Consider the following 23,589-nt stretch of genomic DNA (forward strand, 5'->3'; position numbering starts at 1 on the left):
CATCCCCCAAGAAGAATTCAAATTCCGTGTAAGCAAAACGTGAGGACTCGTGAGCGTTGAAAACACTTGGGGTAGTTGTTTTTGTTGTTGTTGTTGTTGTTTTACTTATTTTCTCGCAATTTTCCAAAGCGAAGATGTCTGAATAAGGGGAGGAATGAGGGGTGGCGGGGCGGGGCGGGGCGGGGCGGGACGGGGTTGAGGGGGCGGGGGAGAGGGGGAGGTTCGAGTGACGTAAAGGAGAAACTCTCGAAAATGAAAATAAGCTCGGCCTTGTTGGTATTTTCCATGGACGGTTATACCAGCTACGATGGAAAATCGCTCGGAGTCATGACTTTTAATTACACGCTCGGAATATTTCCCAGTGCTTTCGATAAAATGTCCTCGATAACAACTGGAATGTCTGTACTTTTGTCCTTATTTTTTTTTCTCTCTCCTCCCTTATATTTGCGTTGAAACAAAATAAACAAAAACAAAAAAAAGATTTGTAGTAAAATTATAAGGATAACAGTTTGTTTTTCATTTTGAATGATGGTCAGTCGTTTGTCTGACAACCAGAAATTCTCTCATCATCACAAATTGACATTTTAATTCTAACAGATTTTATTTCCTTCCTTCCTTTCTTGAGAGATTTGTTTTGTGTGTGTGTGTGTGTGTCTCGAAATTTTATAATAAATTGTCAAAATGTAAAATATATCTGTTTGAGAGGTACGATGGGAATTAAAAGTGTCCAACCTTTTTTTTGATATATCGTAATGCACGATGGGAGGACATTTTTAATCCCATCTCGAAATATTATTGCAATAGTTATTACACGTGCTTCTTAAATTTCTATTTCATCTTATTTATGCAAAACAATTGGTTATTAACTCTTTTTTTTTTATATGTTTTTACATTATAATATATATATTATATATAAATTACGTGTGACGTTGTTTGTCCATTTTTTAGTAGCCCATTATGGTTACAAAAAAAAAAACATTCTTCAAATCTTTTGTATTATAAGCTTGTATTAATATTTGATTTGATGTTAGAAAACATAATAGAAAAATAGTAAACCGAATAAGTATCATCATCGTTAGGATCGTGTTGTCACGTATGTGACAAGAAGAATCCTATCAATTTTTCCTTTCACGATGTGATGGTGGTGGTACGTGTGCAATTAATTGCTTTTCTCTCGTCTGCCTTCTAATTAAAGCATCTAGCATCTCTCTTTCTACTATCCTTTAGTCTAACGTTCACCATCGTTGAGAAGCTAAGCTTAAGCTAGGCAAAAGGAACTGGCCGAATGCATAATGCATTTCACGTGGCTTGCATCCTCTTCTCAACTCGTTGCACGACGGTCATACTCTCTCTCTCTCTCTCTCTCTCTTTCTCTTTCTATCCTTTTTTTTTCTTCTTTTATATTTCTCTTTCATCTCTTTCTTTTTACACAGAGCTTTACAATTCGTGCTTTCAAGATTCTCAGCTACCAAGTCAATGTTGTTTCCCCTCTCTCTTTCTTTCTCTTTCTTTCTTTCTTTTTATCTCGTAAAAATCATCGTAAATTATTTTTCCATTTATTTCGTGAATAAATAATAAGAATTAAAGAATAAACATGAGAGAAGAAATGTGATACAAAGAGAAAGAACATCTAAAGTTTATCGAGAATTTAGTGTAGAGAAAAGCTCTAGAAGCTGTGGAATAAGCTCTCTCTTGCGTTTCGTTTGAACTAACCACTCGTGTTGCTACTTAAGCTTTTAAAGTACATCATTTCTCTCGGTGTAGAGAGTTAAGCATAGGGAAAAGTTATGATTGAAATTACAGTAGAGTAAAACGTGCATAGAAACACATACATAGAAATGTATATCTACTTAAGTACACATAGGACACTTCGTTTACAGATAATTGCAATTTCAGTATAAGTGGAGTTTAGGGATTTTCTGGATAGTTACTTTTTTAATCCAGATACATTTTACCTTTAATCGTATAATTTGTAGTGGATTATCGAGAAAGTTGAATCGTTCATGCGTAAATAGATTGTTTTTTATGAGATAGTATGAGAAAATGAGATGTAAAAGCAAATGATGAGGATACTCATGACGATAGTTTATGGGGTCGGGTTGGAAAGGAACAGTCTTTTTGCAGTGTATGATCTACTGTGTGTTACGTGATAATGACTTAATGGTGTGGAATCACTTCTTCAATTAAAGCTCGCATGAGTAGAAAAAGGAAGAGATAGAGAGAGAGATAGAGAGAGAGAGAATGAAACTTGGTTAACATCGATCATCGTTGTAGAAACGCCTCGTACTTGAAAGTCTCGAGAAATCCTCTTTACGTCAACCGATGAAATAAAAGATCCTAATAGGTTGACATGGAAACCTTACGATGCATGTAACTATGATCAGTAAATTGGATACCATGTGTATATGTGTGTGTGTGTGCACGTTTAACCAACTTAATCGAATTTAACGAATTAGATGAATTGAGTAGTTCAAATGACAAATCAATTTATATATTATTAATGTTTAATTATTTATAGTAAATTAGATTTTTGTTCGTCAATATTTTGAAATAGTTTGAAGTATTTGTATCCTAGGCACGATCGATCCAATAAGAACTTTAGAGTTTAGTCAGCAACACGTCGAAGGTTAAGGAAAGAGAGACAGAGAGAGAGAGAGAGAGAGAGAGAGATCCTAAGGGAAACCTTCGACGAAGCACGAAAATCGTAAAATATATTTGGCGAGTCGTTCAATCGAATCGGAATCGTGTAAAACTGTAAGAACGAATTTGTAAGTTGAAAAAATACGTGTTCTATGTACTGGTACAATTTGATTAAAGCTAACTAGCTTTATTTACTTTAGTATTATTTTCTTATCAATGTGATATGATGATTGTTGCATATCATTTTAGGATGAAATATGTTTTCGTAAAAAACTGTCAGAACGTGAGAAAAATCTGTGAGAGAGAGGGAGAGATGGTGGTGTAATGTGTCAGGTGTTTGTTTTTTTTTTTTTTTTTTTATTCAGAATTTAATACCTCGTAGTTAATTCCCAAAGTGGAAACGTGAAAATCCTTTTTATTTCGGATTTTTTTTTTTTTTTTTTTTGTTACTGTTGTTGTCTTTTATACGAACGATCAACTGAGTACACACCCGTGTATATACACGAATAAGCCGAACTGTAAATTTTGAAACGACGAATAGGACAATCTCTTTTTTTTTTTTTTTTTTTTTTTTAACCAAGCTTTCGTAGTTCAATCATTTTATCAAAGTACTCACGTGAATCCTCTTATCGATTTGCTATATTTTATTAGAATAATAAATCAACGAAACCTTTCAAAGTATTATAGTTTCTCGTGATGGTTGCATCATGATATTACTTGGACTATATCAATATATATATATATACCACCATAACGACGTTAGGTATTTTACGTGATATAATTTATAGAATTTGATTTCATTCGATTTATATATCTAATTTATTGGAATTAAGGAACGTAGATCAAATTAAGTTGGAAATTCTTGTTCCTTTTAATGAAAGTTTGCCTGAGCAATCATTCGAAAACTTTCATGACAAAGGACGTTTCATTTTTTACAAAAGTTTTTCAAATACTTGTCCGAGGTTTTACAAAGGTTTAATGGAATTTTTCATCGAAGAATTTTTCTTCCCTTTTATGAAGAAAACATTATTATCCTACATAACTCTTTACGTTTCTACGTCATATGTTTTTTTTTTTTTGAATACGTACACATATGCATATTTCATTTAAAAGAGAGAGACATACACACACACAAAAGAAAATCTACAGGACATACCTATATTTCTTTGCAACACAGAATTTCACATAATAAAATAGCCCTATGTTGCATACACAATTTGATTACGTTTTAAATGAAATAAACTTTAGCATATTTTTGATTAATAAATAAACTAGGGGTGCCTCGTCACGCGTTGCTGTGGCTCACAATCAGTCCACAATAATTCACAATAAAATAATTGAAATATAAACTATCCTATCTTTCAAACTGAATAAAACTGCACACAGTTTGTAAAATTTGATTAAAATCGGTTCAGTAATTTAGGAGTCTATTGCGGACAAACAACGTGACACATAATTTATATACAATATATTAAGAAGATATTACAAATATTTTCTTCCTAATACTCAACTACGAACTAACGATAATATACACGTACCAATATATCCCTAGTAATATTTCTGTAATTTTTTTCTTTTTGTATTTTTAACTAGAAAAAATAAACTTCCGTCAAGGATAGAAACAATTCTTCGAATTTTTGCACTTTTTATGATGATGATTGTGTAGTAGGCCTTCTAACTTTTGTTGATCGTGCGTATAATATAAAACTGTTGGTTGTATTCGTTAAGTTGAAATAGGGAGAGAGACCTCTATTAAGGACGAACGAGATCGACGAACTTATTGTATGCTGCTGCTCCAGCTGCTCGTTAATTACGAACTCGGTCACAGGGTGATTCTAACAGTGATCGTACGTACCAAACGATCTATCTATCTCACTACCCCCATTTGTAAATCATGCTCGTAGTAGGAAGTGTCAAAGGTGTCGTCGAGTCGAACTACGATTCAACTAAATCGATAAACTACGACCCCTAGGATGCTTTCAAAACGTTATCGATCGTTTTCTATTACACCAGGTATATGCTATACATCTAACAAATGAGAAAGAAAAAGTTTTGTAAAAGAAGAAGAAGAAGATTGTCTAAGAGTTTTAAAAACAAATTTCGTGCGAATTAACTGAATTTTTCAATGAGACAAAATGCGAAACGTTGTGTGTGTGTGTGTGTGTGCAATTTAATTATTAATTTAACGAAAGTATAATATGTACTGTTTTCCTTTTTACTTGAACAACTTTTTTCTAGAAAAATCTCACTCGCGTGTACAACACAAGAAGAGAAATCTCTTCTTAACCGTAGACCGTATTAATGGCAACTGAATATAAAACGTATCTGTTGTTTTTTTCTTATTTTCACATATAACCACCGATAGAATCGTCACCGCCCACTCGTGTTATCTTTGACAAAATAACAACGTGACATTAGCCATATGTCAAGGCTCCGATAACAGTGATGAACATCAATGTCCTCCCCCTAGGAACGTTAATGTCTTTTCCGAACGCTAATCACCGAAATTTCATTAATTATCGTTCAATTATTCTCTCTCATGGTCATTAATTAAAACGTAAATGATTTTATGATTTTCCTATATACATAACTGATTCTCGTAACAGGTGTAAATTTATTTGCTAAATAAACAAAAAAATAATAATAATAATAATCAAGATGCATTTTTACTAATGAACGTTAGGAATCGAATAATGAAATGAAACAACGCTAACGAACGTGAAAAATAATAAAAAAAAACCTAACCGAGTGGGGACTTTCTTTGTTCAATTCAAAAATATATATATATATATATAAAACAATTTAATGGTTGCTGTTCCCCTTTTTTTTATTTCCTAGAACTCCCGTTGCTTATATTCTTCACCATTTCACACATGGCATAGAGAAACTTAGAACACCACAACACATTCTGCTTATTTGGTCGACACTAACATTGAGTTTATTGGCCGACTTACTTGTGCACAGGCACCCGGGGAATTCGTATACACATGCGCCCATAAACGACAGAATAACTACGATGGACGAACAATGGTTTAACGCAAATGGATTTCCACGTTCGATATATCGAGATTTTCTTTCTCACATTTTCATACTCACATGTATTATCTTTATTGAAATATTTTCGAAATTCTTGAAGTTTCCTTTCGTAACAATTCCAATATTAAATTGTGTCGTCTTGTTAACAAGGTTCGTCGCCCAGCCCGTTTCGATTGAGTAGTTTTTTGTCAGGCCCAAAATTCGACTGTCAGCGCGTTGTAACGAAAAGAAACGATAAGTGTAGAAATATCAAACATGCAACCCAAGTATTATGGTTATATTATCTTAAGGTATATAAATTACGTGTCACGTTGTTTGTCCGCAATGGGCTCTTAAACTACTAAACCGATTTGAATAAAATCTACACACTATGTGCAGTTTCATCCAACTTGAAAGATAGGATAGTTTATATCATTCTAACAGATGGCGGTATAAGGTAATTCGTATCGGAGTGATTGTGAGCCACACCGAAAATAAAAATGAGAAATGTGATAAGTCTTTCCAACTAAAAAATACTATAACTTCAACAAGAAGAGCGTCACCGTATACAGTGACGGGGCCCTGTGGGGAAGCACGCCCATCTTCCGGTCCGTCTCCAGAAAAAAAAAAAAAAAAAGAGTACAAAAATTCTATTCGATTTTATTTTCCAATGATTTGCACACATGGCAGGGATTTAAACAACGAACGAAATAGAATAGGAAACACCTATGAGGTAATTCGTTTAAAAATATATCACCGTGTCGCGTCTTTTTAGTCAACGTCACCCATCCGCCATGCCGTAACGTTTGATGAACGTCCCGTATCTGTTACATTTAAACTTACTTTTTGAACTTTACGAAACACATCATTGGTCGATATCGAGAAAATATATATGTTAGATTCGTACGAATTCTAAATAACCAACGATCGGAAGAATTATCTTTGCTGACTGAGAGAAATTGTACCAATGTAAAAATAACCGACTCTTCTCGAATTTCTTTTGATACATGTGTATGTATGTGTGTGTGTGTGTGTGTGTGTCTGGCTGTTTACTGGAAATGAAAGGAATGTGTATTTATTTCTTCCTTCATCTCTTATTTTCTCTTTTCAAACAACTCTAACAATTTGTACGTGCGAAATGCGAATCACAATTTCTAATTTTTTCTCAATTACTTGTATTTTCATACTTTCAATATTTCTAATTAATTACAATTGTTTATTGTAACTATGATAACATAATGATATTCTTTATATAATATTGTAAAAGATGAAAACTAAACTAAAATACAAAATACCCATGTATTCCGAATGGGAATGATTATTTTGAATAAAAAAAAAAACAAACAAACTCAAATACAAACATTGGAAGATTTTATTTGACATAGGTAACAACGTGTTGTGAACTATTGTCTAATAAAGAAAATAAACATAGTGTAAATGACGAGCCAAATTAGATGAAGCGTCAGACTATTACAAGTTCCTATCCCAAACTCGGTCAAGGACGTCAAAGTACAAGCATTACCGCTCAAGTGTTATAGCAAATATCTTCACAAACAGGAAATTAAAACACATCGACGACGCATAATCTCATTGGCAAGTACGAACCTATTTTCGTCCTAACTATTAATAATGTTACAATATACACCAAATCTTACACATACCTATACATAATCATCAATTTGTATAAATCCGTGATGTTAGAAATTATTTCAAACAAACATATGACATATAGAGTTTGTTATGATTTTCGTAAGAACAATTTTCAACGTCTCTCTCAAGTTAGTCTCTAAAAACACTTAAAATCTTAATGGGGGTTACAGTAAAAACAGGAGAGAGAGAGAGAGAGAGAGAGAGAGAGAGGAAAAAAATGTAAAAAAAAAAAAAAAAAAAGGATATAAGAGAGATAACGGAACGAACACCTCCTACTACTGGAACACGTACATGAACGCTGACCCTTAACCACTTGAGTCCATTAGACCCACTTTATTCACGCCTGTTATCTGTCCACGCTCAACAGCGACCACACACACACACACATATACACACATACACAAGGGTATCGTAAAATTAGATTTTTCGTTCATTGGTACTGATCATCGACAGGAATAATATTGTAGATATAGAGACGTTTGAATAAAAAAAAAAAAAAAAAAAAAAATACTCTCACAATCAGTCGAGAAGATTCAAATCATTCGGAGAATTAAATGAATTTTTTAATTAGTACGATTACATTTTGTATGAAAAATATAATACGTATAAAAAAAAAAAAAAAAAAAAAAAAACTAGGTTGAAGGATATTAGAAAAAGTAAATGGCGTGGGAGAATATTAAAATACGCGTTATGATGAATCGTTTGAAAAAACATTGCTAAAATTATTCGCGTCATTACTCATTGCTTCAAATCACTACTGCATGTTGCACTGTAAGAGTGTGCACTAGAGCAGATAAAGATTAAACATAAAGTAAGATAGATAGATAGATAGATAGATAGATGAAAATAGAAAAGGAAAAAGGTAACAGCAGAGTATTCGTTCTTATCTATCTATCCAAAGATCGTTCGTTTTTCGGTTGGACGCTTTTCTGGAAAAATGGGATCTTCTTCTTTCAAGGTTCGAAAGATTCAAAAGGAAGGAAGGAAGGAAGGAAGGAAGGAAGGAAGGATGGAAAATGTGACACACTCACCCTAACTTCTTCGTGATTTCTTTGCTTTCACACGGTTCTTTCATTCGTCGACTATGCGAACTTCCGTAAACGCTTGACTCCTCTAGCCAAGTCGAGTAACTTATTTACAGCTTTGCTATCTTCAAAAATATACTTTCTACGTTAGACGTCACGACATTCGTCGTAGTCGTCGTATTTCTATTCAATTCCTTCACCACCACCACCACCACCACTACCACTATCACCAGCACAACCAGCACCACCTTCTTCTCTTCTTTTTTACCTTTTCTTTTTTTTTTTTTTATTTCTATTCGTATGTCACACGTTTTTCTTCTTCGTTCGATCGTTTAACTAACCTCTATCTTACGATTGATGTTTCTCACGTTTCACGTAGAAACACCTATTGAGAATACTAAATGTGAAAAGTTTCCAAGAGTTTGGCCTATGGGGGAGAAAAACTGTAAGAGGAATTTTCACGTCGTGTCGATACCACCGATGCGGTTAGTTCACTGAGTGAGAAGAGACCGGCTTCTTGTCGTGAGCCAACCAACTCTACTAGTAGCCTAGGACAATATTAGAATCGCGATTTCTGTCTACGACCCTCTCTCTCTCTCTCTCTCCCTCTGTCTCAAATACACTCTCTTTCTTTAACTATACCCAAAGTCGCATTGGCAGCGTCGTATATCCTCGACAACAAGAAGAAGAAGAAGAAGAAGAAGAATTCTGCCAAATCATCTTTGAACAACTAAGAAATTCATTCTCCTTGTATGCATCACTTTTGTTCTTAACGTTTCAATAAATTAAGTTAACAAGTTCGTATTAAGTTAACCCAGCCCGTTTCGATTATTGAGTTTCTCGTCAGGCCCAAAATTCGACTAGTCGCGGCGCTATTATTATATTTTATTTATCGAAAATAATCAAATATAAAATCCAACTAAAAATCCTATAACTTTAACAAGAAAAGCGTGTCACCGTATACGGTGACGGGGCTCCCCAGAGAACCATACCCTTCACTGGTATACGGTGCCATGACGACAAACGGGTTAAAGGTGTCCCTGTTTTTAATGACATATTTATGATAATTATTAATATATATTTATATATAACAAAAATGTTATTAATATCGATGAATTAAAATTAACATCTATATACAATACATGTAATTAAGTTGTAATTTATTTTTACGTAGATTTTAATTTTAATTGCGGTCAGTAGATAAATAAATAGATCATGAAACCGTTAAGCATACTTTAGAACTTGTAACAGATACAAATTTTTCTTGTAATTCGTATGACAAACACGCAACAACGTAACAGGTGTAAAAGAAGTTACGAATCGAAGTTGTTATCGGCATATCCGGTGCGCCATATTTGCACGACATGAATTACGCGATTGGAATAATTGCGATGTCCTAGAGATGTGATCAACGGTATATTTTATTCAAACGATGACTATGATTTCGCAAGGACGTAAAATTACAAATACATTTACGAAAAACCTCCCCCAAAACTATCAACTATTACGTCTAATATTTCAATCATTTCTTATATTCTGTTTGTGTGTGTGTGTGTGTGTGTGTGTGTTTGTATTTTCATAATAAAGTAGCAACAATCTTAACATCATTTAAAAGTATCCACGATATCACTTATGATCGTATTATCGAACAGAGATACACGAGGATTAGATTACGATCGGTATTGGTAAGGTCGTACAAGAGGAAGAGGAAGAGGAGAGTAATTGGATCGGCTTGTGAAGAAAGCCGCTGAACTAACCAACGGTAGTAATATTTTCAAAGATTCTACTGGATTTCTGATACTTTTAAAATAATTCATCATCATCATCATCATCATCATTTGTAAAAATAACTTATTAATATTCCGTGGTATAATGTACAAAAGAAAAAACAAAAGTAAAGAAAGTTTAATGAAGAATCCATACGATATAATAGACAGCTGTATCCACCGGAAGTTGGTAAAAAAAAAAAAAAGAAAAGAAAAATAGAAAAAAAAAAGAAATATTTAATTTGATGTTTATGAAAGAGTGTAACGATCGGAAATCAATCAGGAAAGAGAGAGAAAGGTAATTATGTACATCCTTCTTCTTCTTCTTCTTCTTCTTTTTCTAACAGGTGAGTAGTAGTAGGATGTGTCAACATTAACGCTTTAAACACAAACGTAAACAACGTGAATTCTTCTTCTTTTAAAAGGTAATAGTATTTTCTTGGAAATATATAGACACTAGAAAATAAACTAAGAAGGAATACGTAATTAAGGAATAGCGTAAGTAAGAAGTTTGCATGATATTAAACCGTGGGTGCGGCTCTAGGCCAAATGGGCGCGGTTTAAACCACGTCAGAGACATTGACAGATACAAGCCGAGTCAACTTTTAACAGCACCCAACAGCCACCCAATTCAAATGCAGCTAAACTATCGAGAGAGAGAGAGAGAGAGAGAGAACGAGAGTGCAGTGCAGTGCATCTGGGACGTCGATTTATCTGCGTATTTTCTGCGAATCCAATTCCGTGGGAACGTTTTCACTATTCGAAATCAACTTTTTGTATTAACTTTCGTGATCTGATGTTTCTTAATACATTCTTATTTACTGCTTATATTACATACACATAAGTATACGTAAATAATATGGAAGAAAGATGTGTGTAGATCACACACGATAGAAATGAAACGTTCAAAGAAAAACTAAGCTTTGAAATAATTGAATTGTAATACAGTGTCATATATTGAAAGAACCTTACAAAACTTAGATAAGCTCTAAATAAAAAATCTTTAAATTAGTAATAAAAAAAAAATAATACAAAAATTGTGCTACGTGCTAAGTTGGAAAAAATCACACGTTAAATGAAATTAATTTCATGAAGATAAGTTGTTGAGTAATTTCGGAATTTATTAGTGAACACAAACATATTGTGACAACTGAGTTTTTATATTACAGTATTTTATTAATTAATTAATTATTTTTGTTTCATCGGTGGTTTCACGATTTTCAAATCATCCTGATTATTCTAAAGAAATGTTCACTTTAAAAAAAAAAAAAGAGTACAGCTACCGAGCTAACATAATCGATAAAAGTAATGTATTTTTTCTTTATCTTGTTCCAAGAGAAAGGAGATAATCAAGATAATAATACGATGAAAAAAAGATATTGGGATAAAAACGTTAACGACGATTATCTTGAAAAATAAATTCAAGGTCTAAAAGAATTACTCACTTATATATATATATATATATGTCATTTTTTCACTTATCAGCTTGTCAATGCTTATCTCCCACCACCACCCACCCTCCTTCCTTCCTTCCTCCCACTTTCTCTTCAAAAAGATTTACCTACAATATCAAAACCATGAGCACATTTTAATGATTCAGCGCATTTACCGCAATCCCCCATTGAAAATCGTGATCCTCGACACGTCTCTCTCTCTCTCTCTCTTCTCTCTCTCTTTTTCTCTCTTTAACACGAAAATACTATAACGTATTTCCTTCTTAAGCTAGTAACGTAACTTATATACAGCTAGGCTGCTTCATGATACCCTTCCGGCAATAAACGTGAGAGATCGTTTACGCCAACGGATAACGGCTGTTGTCGGAAAATTACTTAAAGGGTAAAAATCCAAAATGAAAGCGGCGCCTCTCTATTATCCTTTTTTACTCTTTTTTTTTTTTTTGTTTATCCTTGAAATGTGTTTACGACGGCGGATCCAATCCCTTTGATGTCGAAACCATCGAAACACTTTACATAAGATTCATTAAAATTTCTTAATCCCTCTCTCTCTCTCTCTCTTTCTAAAGATCAATATCCAACTTTTAAATACACGTCTCGAATATTTTTATATCTTTTCGATGAATTCATTTAATTGAGAAAACGAAATATCAATTTTTTGTTTCTTTTTTTATCAATTTCACCTTTGCTTACCACTCTTCCTGGAGTAACACGCTTACCACACCCGGGGAGAAAAATTGTTATAAAAAAGAAATTATTACATAGATTTACTTCAACATTTTTTTCAGACTTCTTTAATACTTACTTCAAAAGACTATATAGATTTTATAGCTTTAAATTAAATTTAAATATGTTGAAAAAAATGATCAAAGTTGAACAATTGAGAAAAATGACTCAAGTTGTAAAAAAGGTCGTCTAGGTCCTTTGGACCAAGTGTGGTAAGAAGCAAAGATTAATCTCTTAAGCTTATCCGTTTGATACAATAAGCTATTTTATTCATTATTTATTGAACCTTGACGAAACCCTAAAGCAACCCTGACGAAACCCTAACGATTGCTGTATACAAACAACAAGATTGCTCTTTATTGGCGTATTAGCGGAATTTTTGCTACAGTGGCGTTAATACGTAAATACTGAACTATGATATGACAAAATATAATTATTTGTCTATTACCAACCTTATTTCTGTAAGTGCTTGGCAAACAAGCCCAATGTGCATAACTCGTATGAACCATGATGATATGAATCCAATCAAAATGTCATTATTATATCAAAAATGATGGCATTTCTTTCAAAATTCTCATTGATTCTATACAGTTTTGTTGTTTATCTATTAATAATACCACCACGAATAATTTAAAAACACTGACATAACAACAACAACAACAACAACAACGTTGTCTTTGAAATCAAACGAATGAATTAATGAAAACAATGCGCGCGTTTATTGAACACGAATCACCATTACGAATTGATTTTATTTGTAAATTCCACAACGCAAATTGAATTTCACATCGATTCCCATCAGAGAGCTCGCACATTTGAACGTATCAATCGAATAAACTTAAGTAAAATAATACGACATTGTTCGATACTCTTGCTTATCGATTCTTATCTTGTCATCGATTTAATCTAACTTTTAACACAAACTTCAAATGCAACGTGTTTTTTCAATGAAAAAATTTATCGTCGAACGATTATTAATTACATATTATCACATTAAATCGTTTATCCTCTTACTTCATCGAATTTATTTAATAGAAAAAAAAAAACAAACAAACAAACAAACAACGCGTGAAATTTCTCAGTGTTTTTCAAATGTCGCATTGAAGATGATAAGTCCCCCCGGAACGATCGTACCCGAGTAAGCAATCGCTACGACTGGCCCCAAGGAACAACAGAGCCAGCAACCGCTTGCTCTACACAGGGAAAGCATATGGGACCCTCAGTGCCGTACGAATATAATCCTCCTTTCAATAATTTCAACCTATCTCATTTGAACTGTTTTCTTTTTTCTTTCTTTTTAGAAATTCCTTTCATTTAGATATACTTCATCCGGTTTACTTTACTTTACTTTCCCCACCTTTCCATTTTAATTCGTATCGATTATGAGAAAGATTCTATTACATATACAAACAACAACAAAAATATTAAAATAAAATTAAAAAGTAATAATTTTTAGCATTGCAATTATAAACTCAACGAAAATGATGACTTTCCAAATAATCACGAAGACTTTCTCTCCGTGAGAGTTTCTCTTTTGCTATTAAAAGACACCATAAGTCGATTATTATACGAATTAAATCTACGATTTACTTATAAACGTAAAAAAAAAAATCAAATAAAATACAACAAAAATAAATTTCGATAAAGGGTTCATTCAAATGTTCACAATGATTTGATACTTTGAAACGTTGGAAAGATTTTAATAGAAGATTATTAAAGTTGATCTATTGAATAAAAGTATTAGTGGGTTCCATAAAGAAAAGGATACGATCTTGAGGAATGTCTCGTTCGTTCGTTCGTTCGTTGGTTCGTTCGTTGGGTTCGTTCGTTCGTTCGTTCTATGACGCTAACATAAGTACAAGAGACGAGAAGATATAGCTATGGGTTCTGTGTTATGCGGGCGTAAGTGAGCGTTAGTTTGAAAGGGGGTCTAACTCAGAGTCGAGGGAATGCACAGGGTCGGGGCTCTCTGAGTCACTGACTTATCGAATGACCAATGAACTAAAGAGTGCTTGCCTCTCCCTGAATGCACACAGAATGCAACCTAACTGCAGTCGAGACGTAATCGTCGCACGAGCGGTCTCATCAAAAACGTTATTAATAGTCTTCCGTCTTATGTGTTAGTTCATTTCTTCAAATAAAATCAAATGCAAAATATCAAAATACGCGTATTCAAAGTTAGACGAAATTATTGAAAAATTAATACGATCTTAATGATGTTATCCATGAATCGAATAAAAAAAAAAAAACAAAAACAAGGATGCGCACAAAATGTGTTCTGACAATAGGCGAATAGCTTTTTCTTTCGAACTTAATAGCCACAATTCGTATTCCTTTAGTAAATCGGTAGACGCATTGACGACGAGAATTCGTAGTTGGAGCAATTCCAGAGCTTAAAGTCACGCCTACAGTTATGCAGCCCGATATTCGACTCACAGCTACGTTGCGCGAGTCTTCCTGCTGCAGGCGCCGACGATCGATTTCTTTCACCTCTTACTATTAAAGAGAGAGAGAGGGGGACTATTTCACCTACACTACTCTACCATCTACACCTTTTCTTCTTCTACTATTTTACTATTTCTCTGTTTTTTCTTTTTTCACCCAAGGTCTCTCGCAAAAGCGGATCCACGGAACACCCGCCTTCTTTTTTTTTTTATCTTTCCCGCGATTTACGTTCGCGATATATCAAACTGTCGTGAGACCTGCGTTTTAAAAACGTTCTTTACGTATCGTCCGGCAAAAAACACGCAACAAAATTATCTTTTTATATATAATCAAACTCGAAAAAGTATTTTAACAAAAATTTATCATAGGTACGGTTAATAATGAAACTACGGTTATCATATGTGTGCCCATAATTATGAAAGTGGTTCTAATGTAAGTCAGAATGAAAAAAAAAAGAAAAAAAGAAAATGTGTTTTAATTATTATTCATGTTAATATAATATATTTGAATGTATATTAAAGTAAAATAATGTTATATATGGTATGTGTAATTATCGATAATGTTTCGATATCGATTCAATCGTATATACATATATACATTTGTTAAAACGTATGTATACTATCATGTAAAGGTAATTAGAAATTACGCGATAAATGTTTATTATTATCCGGTACAAATTTACGATACAAAATGGTTCAACGTACTTGCTAATAAAACGTACCACATGAATAATAATTAATTCTCATTACTACATCGTATCATTTCAGATCGAATTCTACTTTTGTCGAATGAGATTAGCTTACATGCCGATTCACACGTCAATTAACTGTATTTGATGACGATGACGATGACGATGACGATATCAACGTTATACATTGAATTTCACGAAATGTTTTATACGAAATCTATTTAAAACTGTATTTAAAACACGATACGGAATATTTGATAAGCGTACTTCGAATTCTTTTATACACGAACAGCGAGACATGTTTTCAATTCACTTTTCATAATATCGGTTAAACTCGTTTAAAGTATTCTGTATAGTTTTCTTCTAATATTAGAAAGATTTCATTTGAAAATCTTTACCAATACGACGTTTTTTATTACGTACGTTTTAATACAAAAAAAAAAAAAGAAAAAAAAAACAGATGTACTTTCACCAGTGAAGTGAAAGGTCGTGTTGATAATCGTCGAAGCGAATATAACAGTCGATGATTTTCAATAGTAATCATATTTCTTGAATCAGTTGCCATAATCTGTTTCATTTTTCAGTTCAATGCAAGCATACTAGATAAACTTCTAAAAAAATATTTAAAAAAAAAAAACAAGGAAGAACACGAATACAATTCTGATGAATAATTCATGTTATCTACGACGATGTATTAACACTTTTGCGTATAATTTAAAAATAATTCTCATTAGCAATGTAGATTACAATCATAATCGTAAAATTGTGAGATTATTTTCATCAAAAAATATGTTTTCTTATTGAGTCAAGTCAAGTCAGCCAAAAACCCAACCACCCACCCACCCACTTCTCCTTCCATACGAGGAGTTTGACCTTTTCAAAGTGTCACGTAACTGTGCACTAATTACAAAGGCACCAAAGGTGGTCTTAGATTACATACTTGTAACCGAGTTACATCACCAGATGCTTTTTTATGCGTGTTTCTCTGTTACGGCCTACGTGTAGCCTTGAAACGTGATGTCAATGTCGAGGTGTTTCGACTTCCTCCTCCGTATGTGTGCAACGAGCCATTTCCCGTTCGTTCTCTCAGCTGATTGCAAATTCTTTTACGTTTATATCGCGACACGATAATTACATGAATATAATAATTACATAATAACATATTGATGATGTTTCATTCGTGCGTCAAATATTTCATTGCAGCTATCTCATTTTAAATATGCAATTGCATTCTATATTGAATAATTATTTCAAATATTATAATCATTATAGTAATGTTATTTTATTTATGTATAAATTAATAAAAATGTCGATATTACTTAATTGTCAATTGAACGTATTATATTACAATTATTATAATGATATATAAAATATTCAATGTTTCAATATTATATTCATAAATACGTTAAATTGGGTTACCTGTGTTAGTTACAAATGAAAAGATTTAACGATGAAATACTTGACGCATATTATGCGAATTACGTAAAGTTATTCTCTGATGCGTATGCATATATATATATCTAAGTAAGGACATAGTATGAATCAATAGCTGCATATTAGCTCAGATTAACGAGCGTTTTCTAGGCCATTCAATACTTAGATACATCGCTTTCCCAATTATGCCAAGTTCATAGTTTACGACGATACTAGTAATGAATAGCTTTGCTGACAATTACGAGAACAGAATGAAACATTGCCAAAGGATGTCGGCACACCGTTACCTACTGTATATCCCTATAGGAAACTTTACAATAGCCAGAAAAAAAAAAAACTACTGATGTGGTCATCGCTATTATATTTCTGATGAGACTATCTGAAATGACGTCAGGTTACAAAGATCAAAGGTAATTCCCATTACCGATAATGAAATGAATTCAATTTAAATGCCAATCTAAATAAATTGATCGTTCGAAATCATTTTTATTATTCAAGGTTGACGAACTTCGACTATTAAAAAAAAAAAAAAAATATCATGTGAGCAGATCACACGTGTTAAAAGTAAAACCTTCGGAAAGCTAAGTTTTGAGAGAATGAGACGAATGCAGAATATCAGGTGTAGGATAAATGTAGGGGTTGTAATTTTGTAAATATTATTATTATAATATTGTTACCACTTTCAAAATATATTTTACGTTATATTAACATATAATACATAACATATTACACAGTAGACAAGTTCTCAATTCGAAAAAATAAGACAAGTTGCTTCTGGTAACTAAAAAATGTATGCTAAATAAATATATTTTTATATTTTTATATAAATAATTGTATATCAAATTCGTATGTTATTTTTTCACGAAAATTCATAATCACCGTTTGACTCAATGTATACATTTTTTTACGCGTTGGTAAATTTTGGTCCCGAACGAATCACGAAGAAGAAATATCAGTTTATATATATATATATATGTATATGTATACCGTCTGCAAAGCTGCATGCGGAACCGCAGAAACGTGTTCCAATTTCAACGGTCCATAGCGAACCGGCTGATATTGCAGTACCTAACTATGGAATGGGCAAGGGAAGGAAAGGGAACAAGGGGGAAGGTTTAGGTTTGCGTATTTGCTTTTCCGATTCCTCTCTTGCACGATCCACCCTATGTGCTCGTCGTATTCGTTCTCTCGAACATAATCCCTCTTTAACGAAAGATACATTGACGACATATTTGTTTACTCGAATGCACATACCAATGTAACACATATGTATGTATATATGTAACGTTAGTTTGTAATATCTGTTAATTCGTGAAATAATCAGCAAAATTTTCAAATAACTATTTCGATCTATTAATGATAGAAGACAGAATTATATACTTTAATTAGGTAATCTATGAACTTATAAGAGACGATTAATTAAATTGAAAAATTCTAATCGCGTTCGAAAGAAAGAAGGAAAAAGGGGTAAACTGATATAACAAACTATGATATTTATATATATATATATATTTTTTTTTTTACAGCCTACGAAAAGATACAATGCCGGGTATTCATTGTGATAAATCAAGTACGTGAAAGGCCTTCATTGTGACACACTCCCTTCTCCTTACATCACGATCATTGGCGAACCTAACACAGAACAAGATCTCAAGCGGGGAAAACCGCACCGAGATTTTGCTCCTTTAGTCAGAAAATAAAATATTAAAAAATGGAAAAATAAAATGGAAAGTCTTTTGAAAAATGTTATAATAGTTATGGTTTTTTTTTTTTTTTTTTTACTTTGATTTTGAAAGTATTGTTCTTGTCATTTACCACCACGTCGTGAGTTTCTTTTCGAGGGCATAAATTTCTTTTGGAATTGTCCCAGAACACGTTTGCGTCACCATAACGTTTCCTTCTTATACGCGTATATATTTTATCCCTTTTTTTTTTTTTTTAATTTTATTCTCTCATCTTTTCTTCTCTTTCTCGAGTCATCTTTTATCCTCATAGAGAGAAGAAACGTTACCGTTGGCGAGATTAAAAACTTTAATTCAACGATGATCGTTCTTCCTTTCTTTCTTGACTAAATTTTTACCAAGGCTACATCCTTGATAGGAGAATACACGAAAGAAAAAAGAAAAAAAGAAAGGAAAAGAAAGATAGAGAAGTTAGAGTACCACGATACACGTGAAATTAAAATTAATTGGCCATGAGTCACTAAATCCAAGAAACAAGATTTGATCATTTATTCGACTGCCCGAATAATTTATTTTGATTTTATCTTAAATGAAATAATCATAAATCAAAAGTTCGTAATTACGTAGAAAAAAAAATCATTTGACTAAGAAACGAATGGATTAAAATATACGGCGTAATACTTTCTTAAGTCTACCTTATTAGAGAGTCGATTGCAAGCTCAAGGACGATAACTAGGTTCTCTAAACCACGGTACACTATGCGGTCTAGTCGACGAGACAGGTGGATGCAATTAAACCGGATCGTTCGAGAGCTATCTTGCAATTGCCCACTCACTAGCGATAACGTTACCTTCTTGATTTAAAATAAAGAATGATCAACATGAAAGATGAACGTGGTACAATTTATAAACAACTCGAGAAAAAATGTTGCAGTTGTTGATTATAAAATCATTTCAACGTTGATACGTTGCAACGAATATTTTCATTGAAGTTATTGCAAATAAAGTTTTGATACAATCTGTGTTAGCATAACCAGCTGCTAGTCTCGGAAAAGAAAAGCTAGTTTGTAGTGGTCCCCAGGGTGGGTGGGTCTCAGTCACCACGACAGAACGCGTCCTCAGGTTGTGGATAGAGGAAGGGCCTTTTGGTCCTGCATAGGAACGGAAGTTAACTGCGAATAAATTGAATAAGCAGTCACGGACAGCCGACTTGGAATTGGCCCTTCTGTTCGGGTGTTGGTCGTAGGTCTGATTACCCAACTCCATAAAAAGACTTTATAGATAGTCATAGATTCTACTAGGGTCAAATTTTCCGGAGGTAAAGTAGTCCCTCGTTCGGATCTCCGGGTGGGGATTACCTTATTAGAAGGGACCCGAAAGAAATAGGATAGGAAGACCGCGAATGGAAGGATAACGCTCAGAGACGGAAACAATGGCGGGATTTGGTATTTGCGGCAATGAACTTTCGAGTTCCTAATGCCAATTAATAATAATAATAATAATAATAATAATAATAATAATAATAATAATAATGTAAGCTTCAAGAAAAAAATTGGAACGCTGGACTGACTGGACCGGGGGACTCGAACCACGGGGATCTTTCACTTTCCAGGCGACTGCTCTTTTAACCAATTGAGCTATCCAGGGCCCACCCAGGGACCAATTCCCTTCCACGAATGCTTAATAAGTTTGGCATGGAGGCGTTCGTCCTACAATAATATAATATTACAAGTGTTGCCACTAAATTAAACCGTGTCGAAGTTATTTATATCTTACTAAGAAATAATCTTATTTTAAACTAATGCATAATGCAATATATATGTTTATGAATTTACCGTACTATTTATTGCTATGAACTATTTTTGTAAAATAATATCTATTTTCAGATAGATTTATTCTATTAATTTAAAAAAAAAAAAAAAAAAAAAACCTTGGTTAGTATATCGAAGAAATAAACGATAAGAAGAACTTGTTCAATAAGTTTCTCTTAGAAGATTGCAATTGTTATACTTCGCTTATACGAAATAACAAGCCAAAGTCTATTTAGAGAGCTTGCATGCTGACCTAGCACTAAAATCACTCGATCTATATTCGCTTTCAACTAAATGTGCACTCGACCAACATAAACCTTTATCTTACTGATAGAACCAATTCGTCGATCCATCGAACCATTCTAATTCATCACAATTGTATATAAAGAAATATTTGAGATAAATATTTGAAAAATGTCTAAACAAATAAATTACATATAAGTTATCGTTCAAATTTGTACATTTAATAAACATAAATGGTAATACAGTTAATAAAGATTAAATTAATGATCGAAATGCATATTTATAAATCGATATTCGATGAACATAGATTATCTTATCTATGTGACCAAGCTCCTATCCTATCAGCCTTTATTAACCTAAACAAATCGGTCCGATATCAAGTTGTTCGAAGGTAGTTGTCAACGAACACGATAATCTCTATGTATAGTTCTAACAATAATTGCATATATAACCGATGCAAGCAACTAGTCGACTTAATAGGTTCTTAGGTAACATGCATTTTTGCATATCTCTTAACTTCAGTGACAACGTACAAAGGTTGCATTTAAATATGTTACGTTTAAGTTATTAAAAGAATTACCTTTCTTGTAAAACAATTAAACTATCAAACATTTTATTCGTAACAATTCCTCGACGTGATCCGGTTTGCATTCCAAGAAACGAAAAGTCGTAAAATAAAAACGTTTATATAATCTTACGATAAAATGGAAATATGTGTTTTAAAATGCAACTTATTTCTCGAATAACGAAAACACGACGAAGTTCGTGAAAGAAATCTTTTCAGAGGTAAATTTGTATACTACTTTAAAATGCGATCTACGTCGTCCGTAAATAAAAAAAAAAATAAAAAGCATTTTCCGTACGATATATTTTTTAGTTCGTTGATGGATAAATTTAACAAGAATCGCGATGAATAATTTATAAATTTCTTTGATGAAAATCGCGGGCATTTTGATAACGGCAACTCTGAGAGATCGATGATCCGATGAATGAAATTAAACACAGTAAGATTATATATATACGAATAATATGAAGAAAAGAAAAGAGATGCAGTTATAAAAAAAAAAAGAAAATTGATCAATCAATTTTCATTTGGATAAAAAAATTATAGAAAATTCTAAATCTACTCACCCTAGAGATTCGTAAGGGTTGGTGCAGGTCACGTCCTCCGTGCATTCGGAAGCCCCAAGGGGAGCCGCCAAGGAGGATGACTTCTCTGGCACTCATCCTCCACCTCCACCTCCTCCACCGCCACCTTTTCCTCCACCACTTTTACTTCCACCCCCTCGTTTATTTTCTTTCAACGCAAACACGACACGCGCTTCTTAATCGCGGCACACTTCGCGCCGTTCGTTCGATGCACTTTTACTAATTTCTTCACGTGTACCGCCGCGATAATGACCACGACATTGACAGCGATAATAACGATGACACGGCAATCGATGAGAATAATAAAAAAGTGAAGAAGATAAAACTCGGTACGCGTGATTCTCGATTCCACCTCGTCGTCGTTTCAACTTGTACTCTTCTATCGTGACACCTTCGTTTCTCCAAGAGTTCGTAGTTCATGATATTCACCGCGCAATTCGCTAGTATCGCCCTGGATAATTCTCTCTCTCTCTCTCTCTCTCTCTCTCTCTCTCTCTCACTCTCTCATATACACGCTAGACTCATTACGCGCTTTTTGCGTCTCTCACATGTATTAAACTTAAATAATGACAGCTAATTTACACTATACATTAACTTTCCATGCGTGACATCTCACAGATTATCAACGAAGTTATCGAATATTCATAAAAAGATAAAGAATGAGAGAGAGAAAGAAGGAGATTATTAAACGTTATCAATAACGTGACAAAACGTTAAATACACGGAAAAATCTTGCCCGACACTTTGACAGGTAGTCTTATCATCCGAATCTCGGCGTGGCTCGCGTTAGACTAACGTCGAATTTCGTGTATCACCCCCGGCAGTCCCCACCACTGACTCCAATCCCCCACCACCAGCTTACAGAGCTCGGTAGTCCTCGGCAGCCGTCAATCGTGAACCGCGCTCGCGCCATCCGCCGGAGACGGGTATCGCCCCCCCCCCACACACACCTCACCATTCCTTTCCGTCACTTTATCACCAACATCCACTCCATCGAGATCGCTCGACCCTCGCGGAACTCAACGGAACTCGTTCATACACCCTCTTTCCTCCCTCATTCATCATCTTATTCTTCATTCCCTTATAATACTAAAACTAAAGCTCTCCGACAGTCTACTCTTGTCCGGATTTCGAGTATTCTATCTTGTTAAAAGAGAAATCAAAAGAAAATTGTATTTCTTTAAATTATCCAAATTAATTCTTTACGAATAATTTAATTGATTTTAATTACTATTATAAAATAAATACAGTCTTATTATAATATATATATATATATATATATTGTATATGTATTTTTATATATAGAAAATAGAAAGAACAGTAATTTACATTAATCCTTTATAACACTGGATTAAGTAATTGTACAACGAAGAGATTCCATGGGTTAAATCAAAACAGTTGGATGTTTAATCAGATACTTAAAGAAATTTGTTATTTCATAAAAATTAATTCTTTTTTGTAGTGAAATATTTTCGTTGTTATCACTATTATCGGAAACATTTCACGCGTGAACAAGTGGCTGTAGTTTTGTCTAATCAAAATTACCGGTTAATCATATAAGCACCAATATTACCGACCGATCATAAAAGCAACGAATGGAATTCACACACCAAACGAATTCTCTCATGATATTTTGAATCAGAAAAAAACTGAATTATCAACAGTAAAAAGTTCAATTGTTTAAAGAAAATTATAAATAATAAATTATAAATTGAAAAGAATGTTAAAATCCAAACGTTATAATATTGAATTTACTTTATTAGAATTTTAATTACCGTTGCAGAAATAATCAACATAAGAAAAATCATAAACAACTTTCTAATCAAAGTTTTGTTTTAGAGAACAACAGGTCAGTCTGTAAG

The 23,589-nt window shown here is 33.3% G+C and overlaps 1 protein-coding gene across 1 annotated transcript in view; it reads right to left on the minus strand.

The window, feature by feature from the left end:
* CAP (Cbl-associated protein) overlaps positions 1-22,551 on the minus strand; it is a 74,604-nt gene extending 52,053 nt beyond the window's left edge. The window contains 1 exon segment of the mRNA XM_089172998.1: positions 21,710-22,551. Coding sequence (XP_089029124.1) covers positions 21,710-21,805 — 96 coding nt within the window. The 5' untranslated portion in view covers positions 21,806-22,551.
* Positions 22,552-23,589: the final 1,038 nt, after the last annotated feature.

Source organism: Polistes dominula, unplaced genomic scaffold (genome assembly GCF_049000335.1).
Source record: "Polistes dominula isolate Pdom_NZ unplaced genomic scaffold, Pdom_raw_medaka contig_22, whole genome shotgun sequence".
In the NCBI taxonomy this organism is placed as follows: Eukaryota; Metazoa; Arthropoda; class Insecta; order Hymenoptera; family Vespidae; genus Polistes; species Polistes dominula.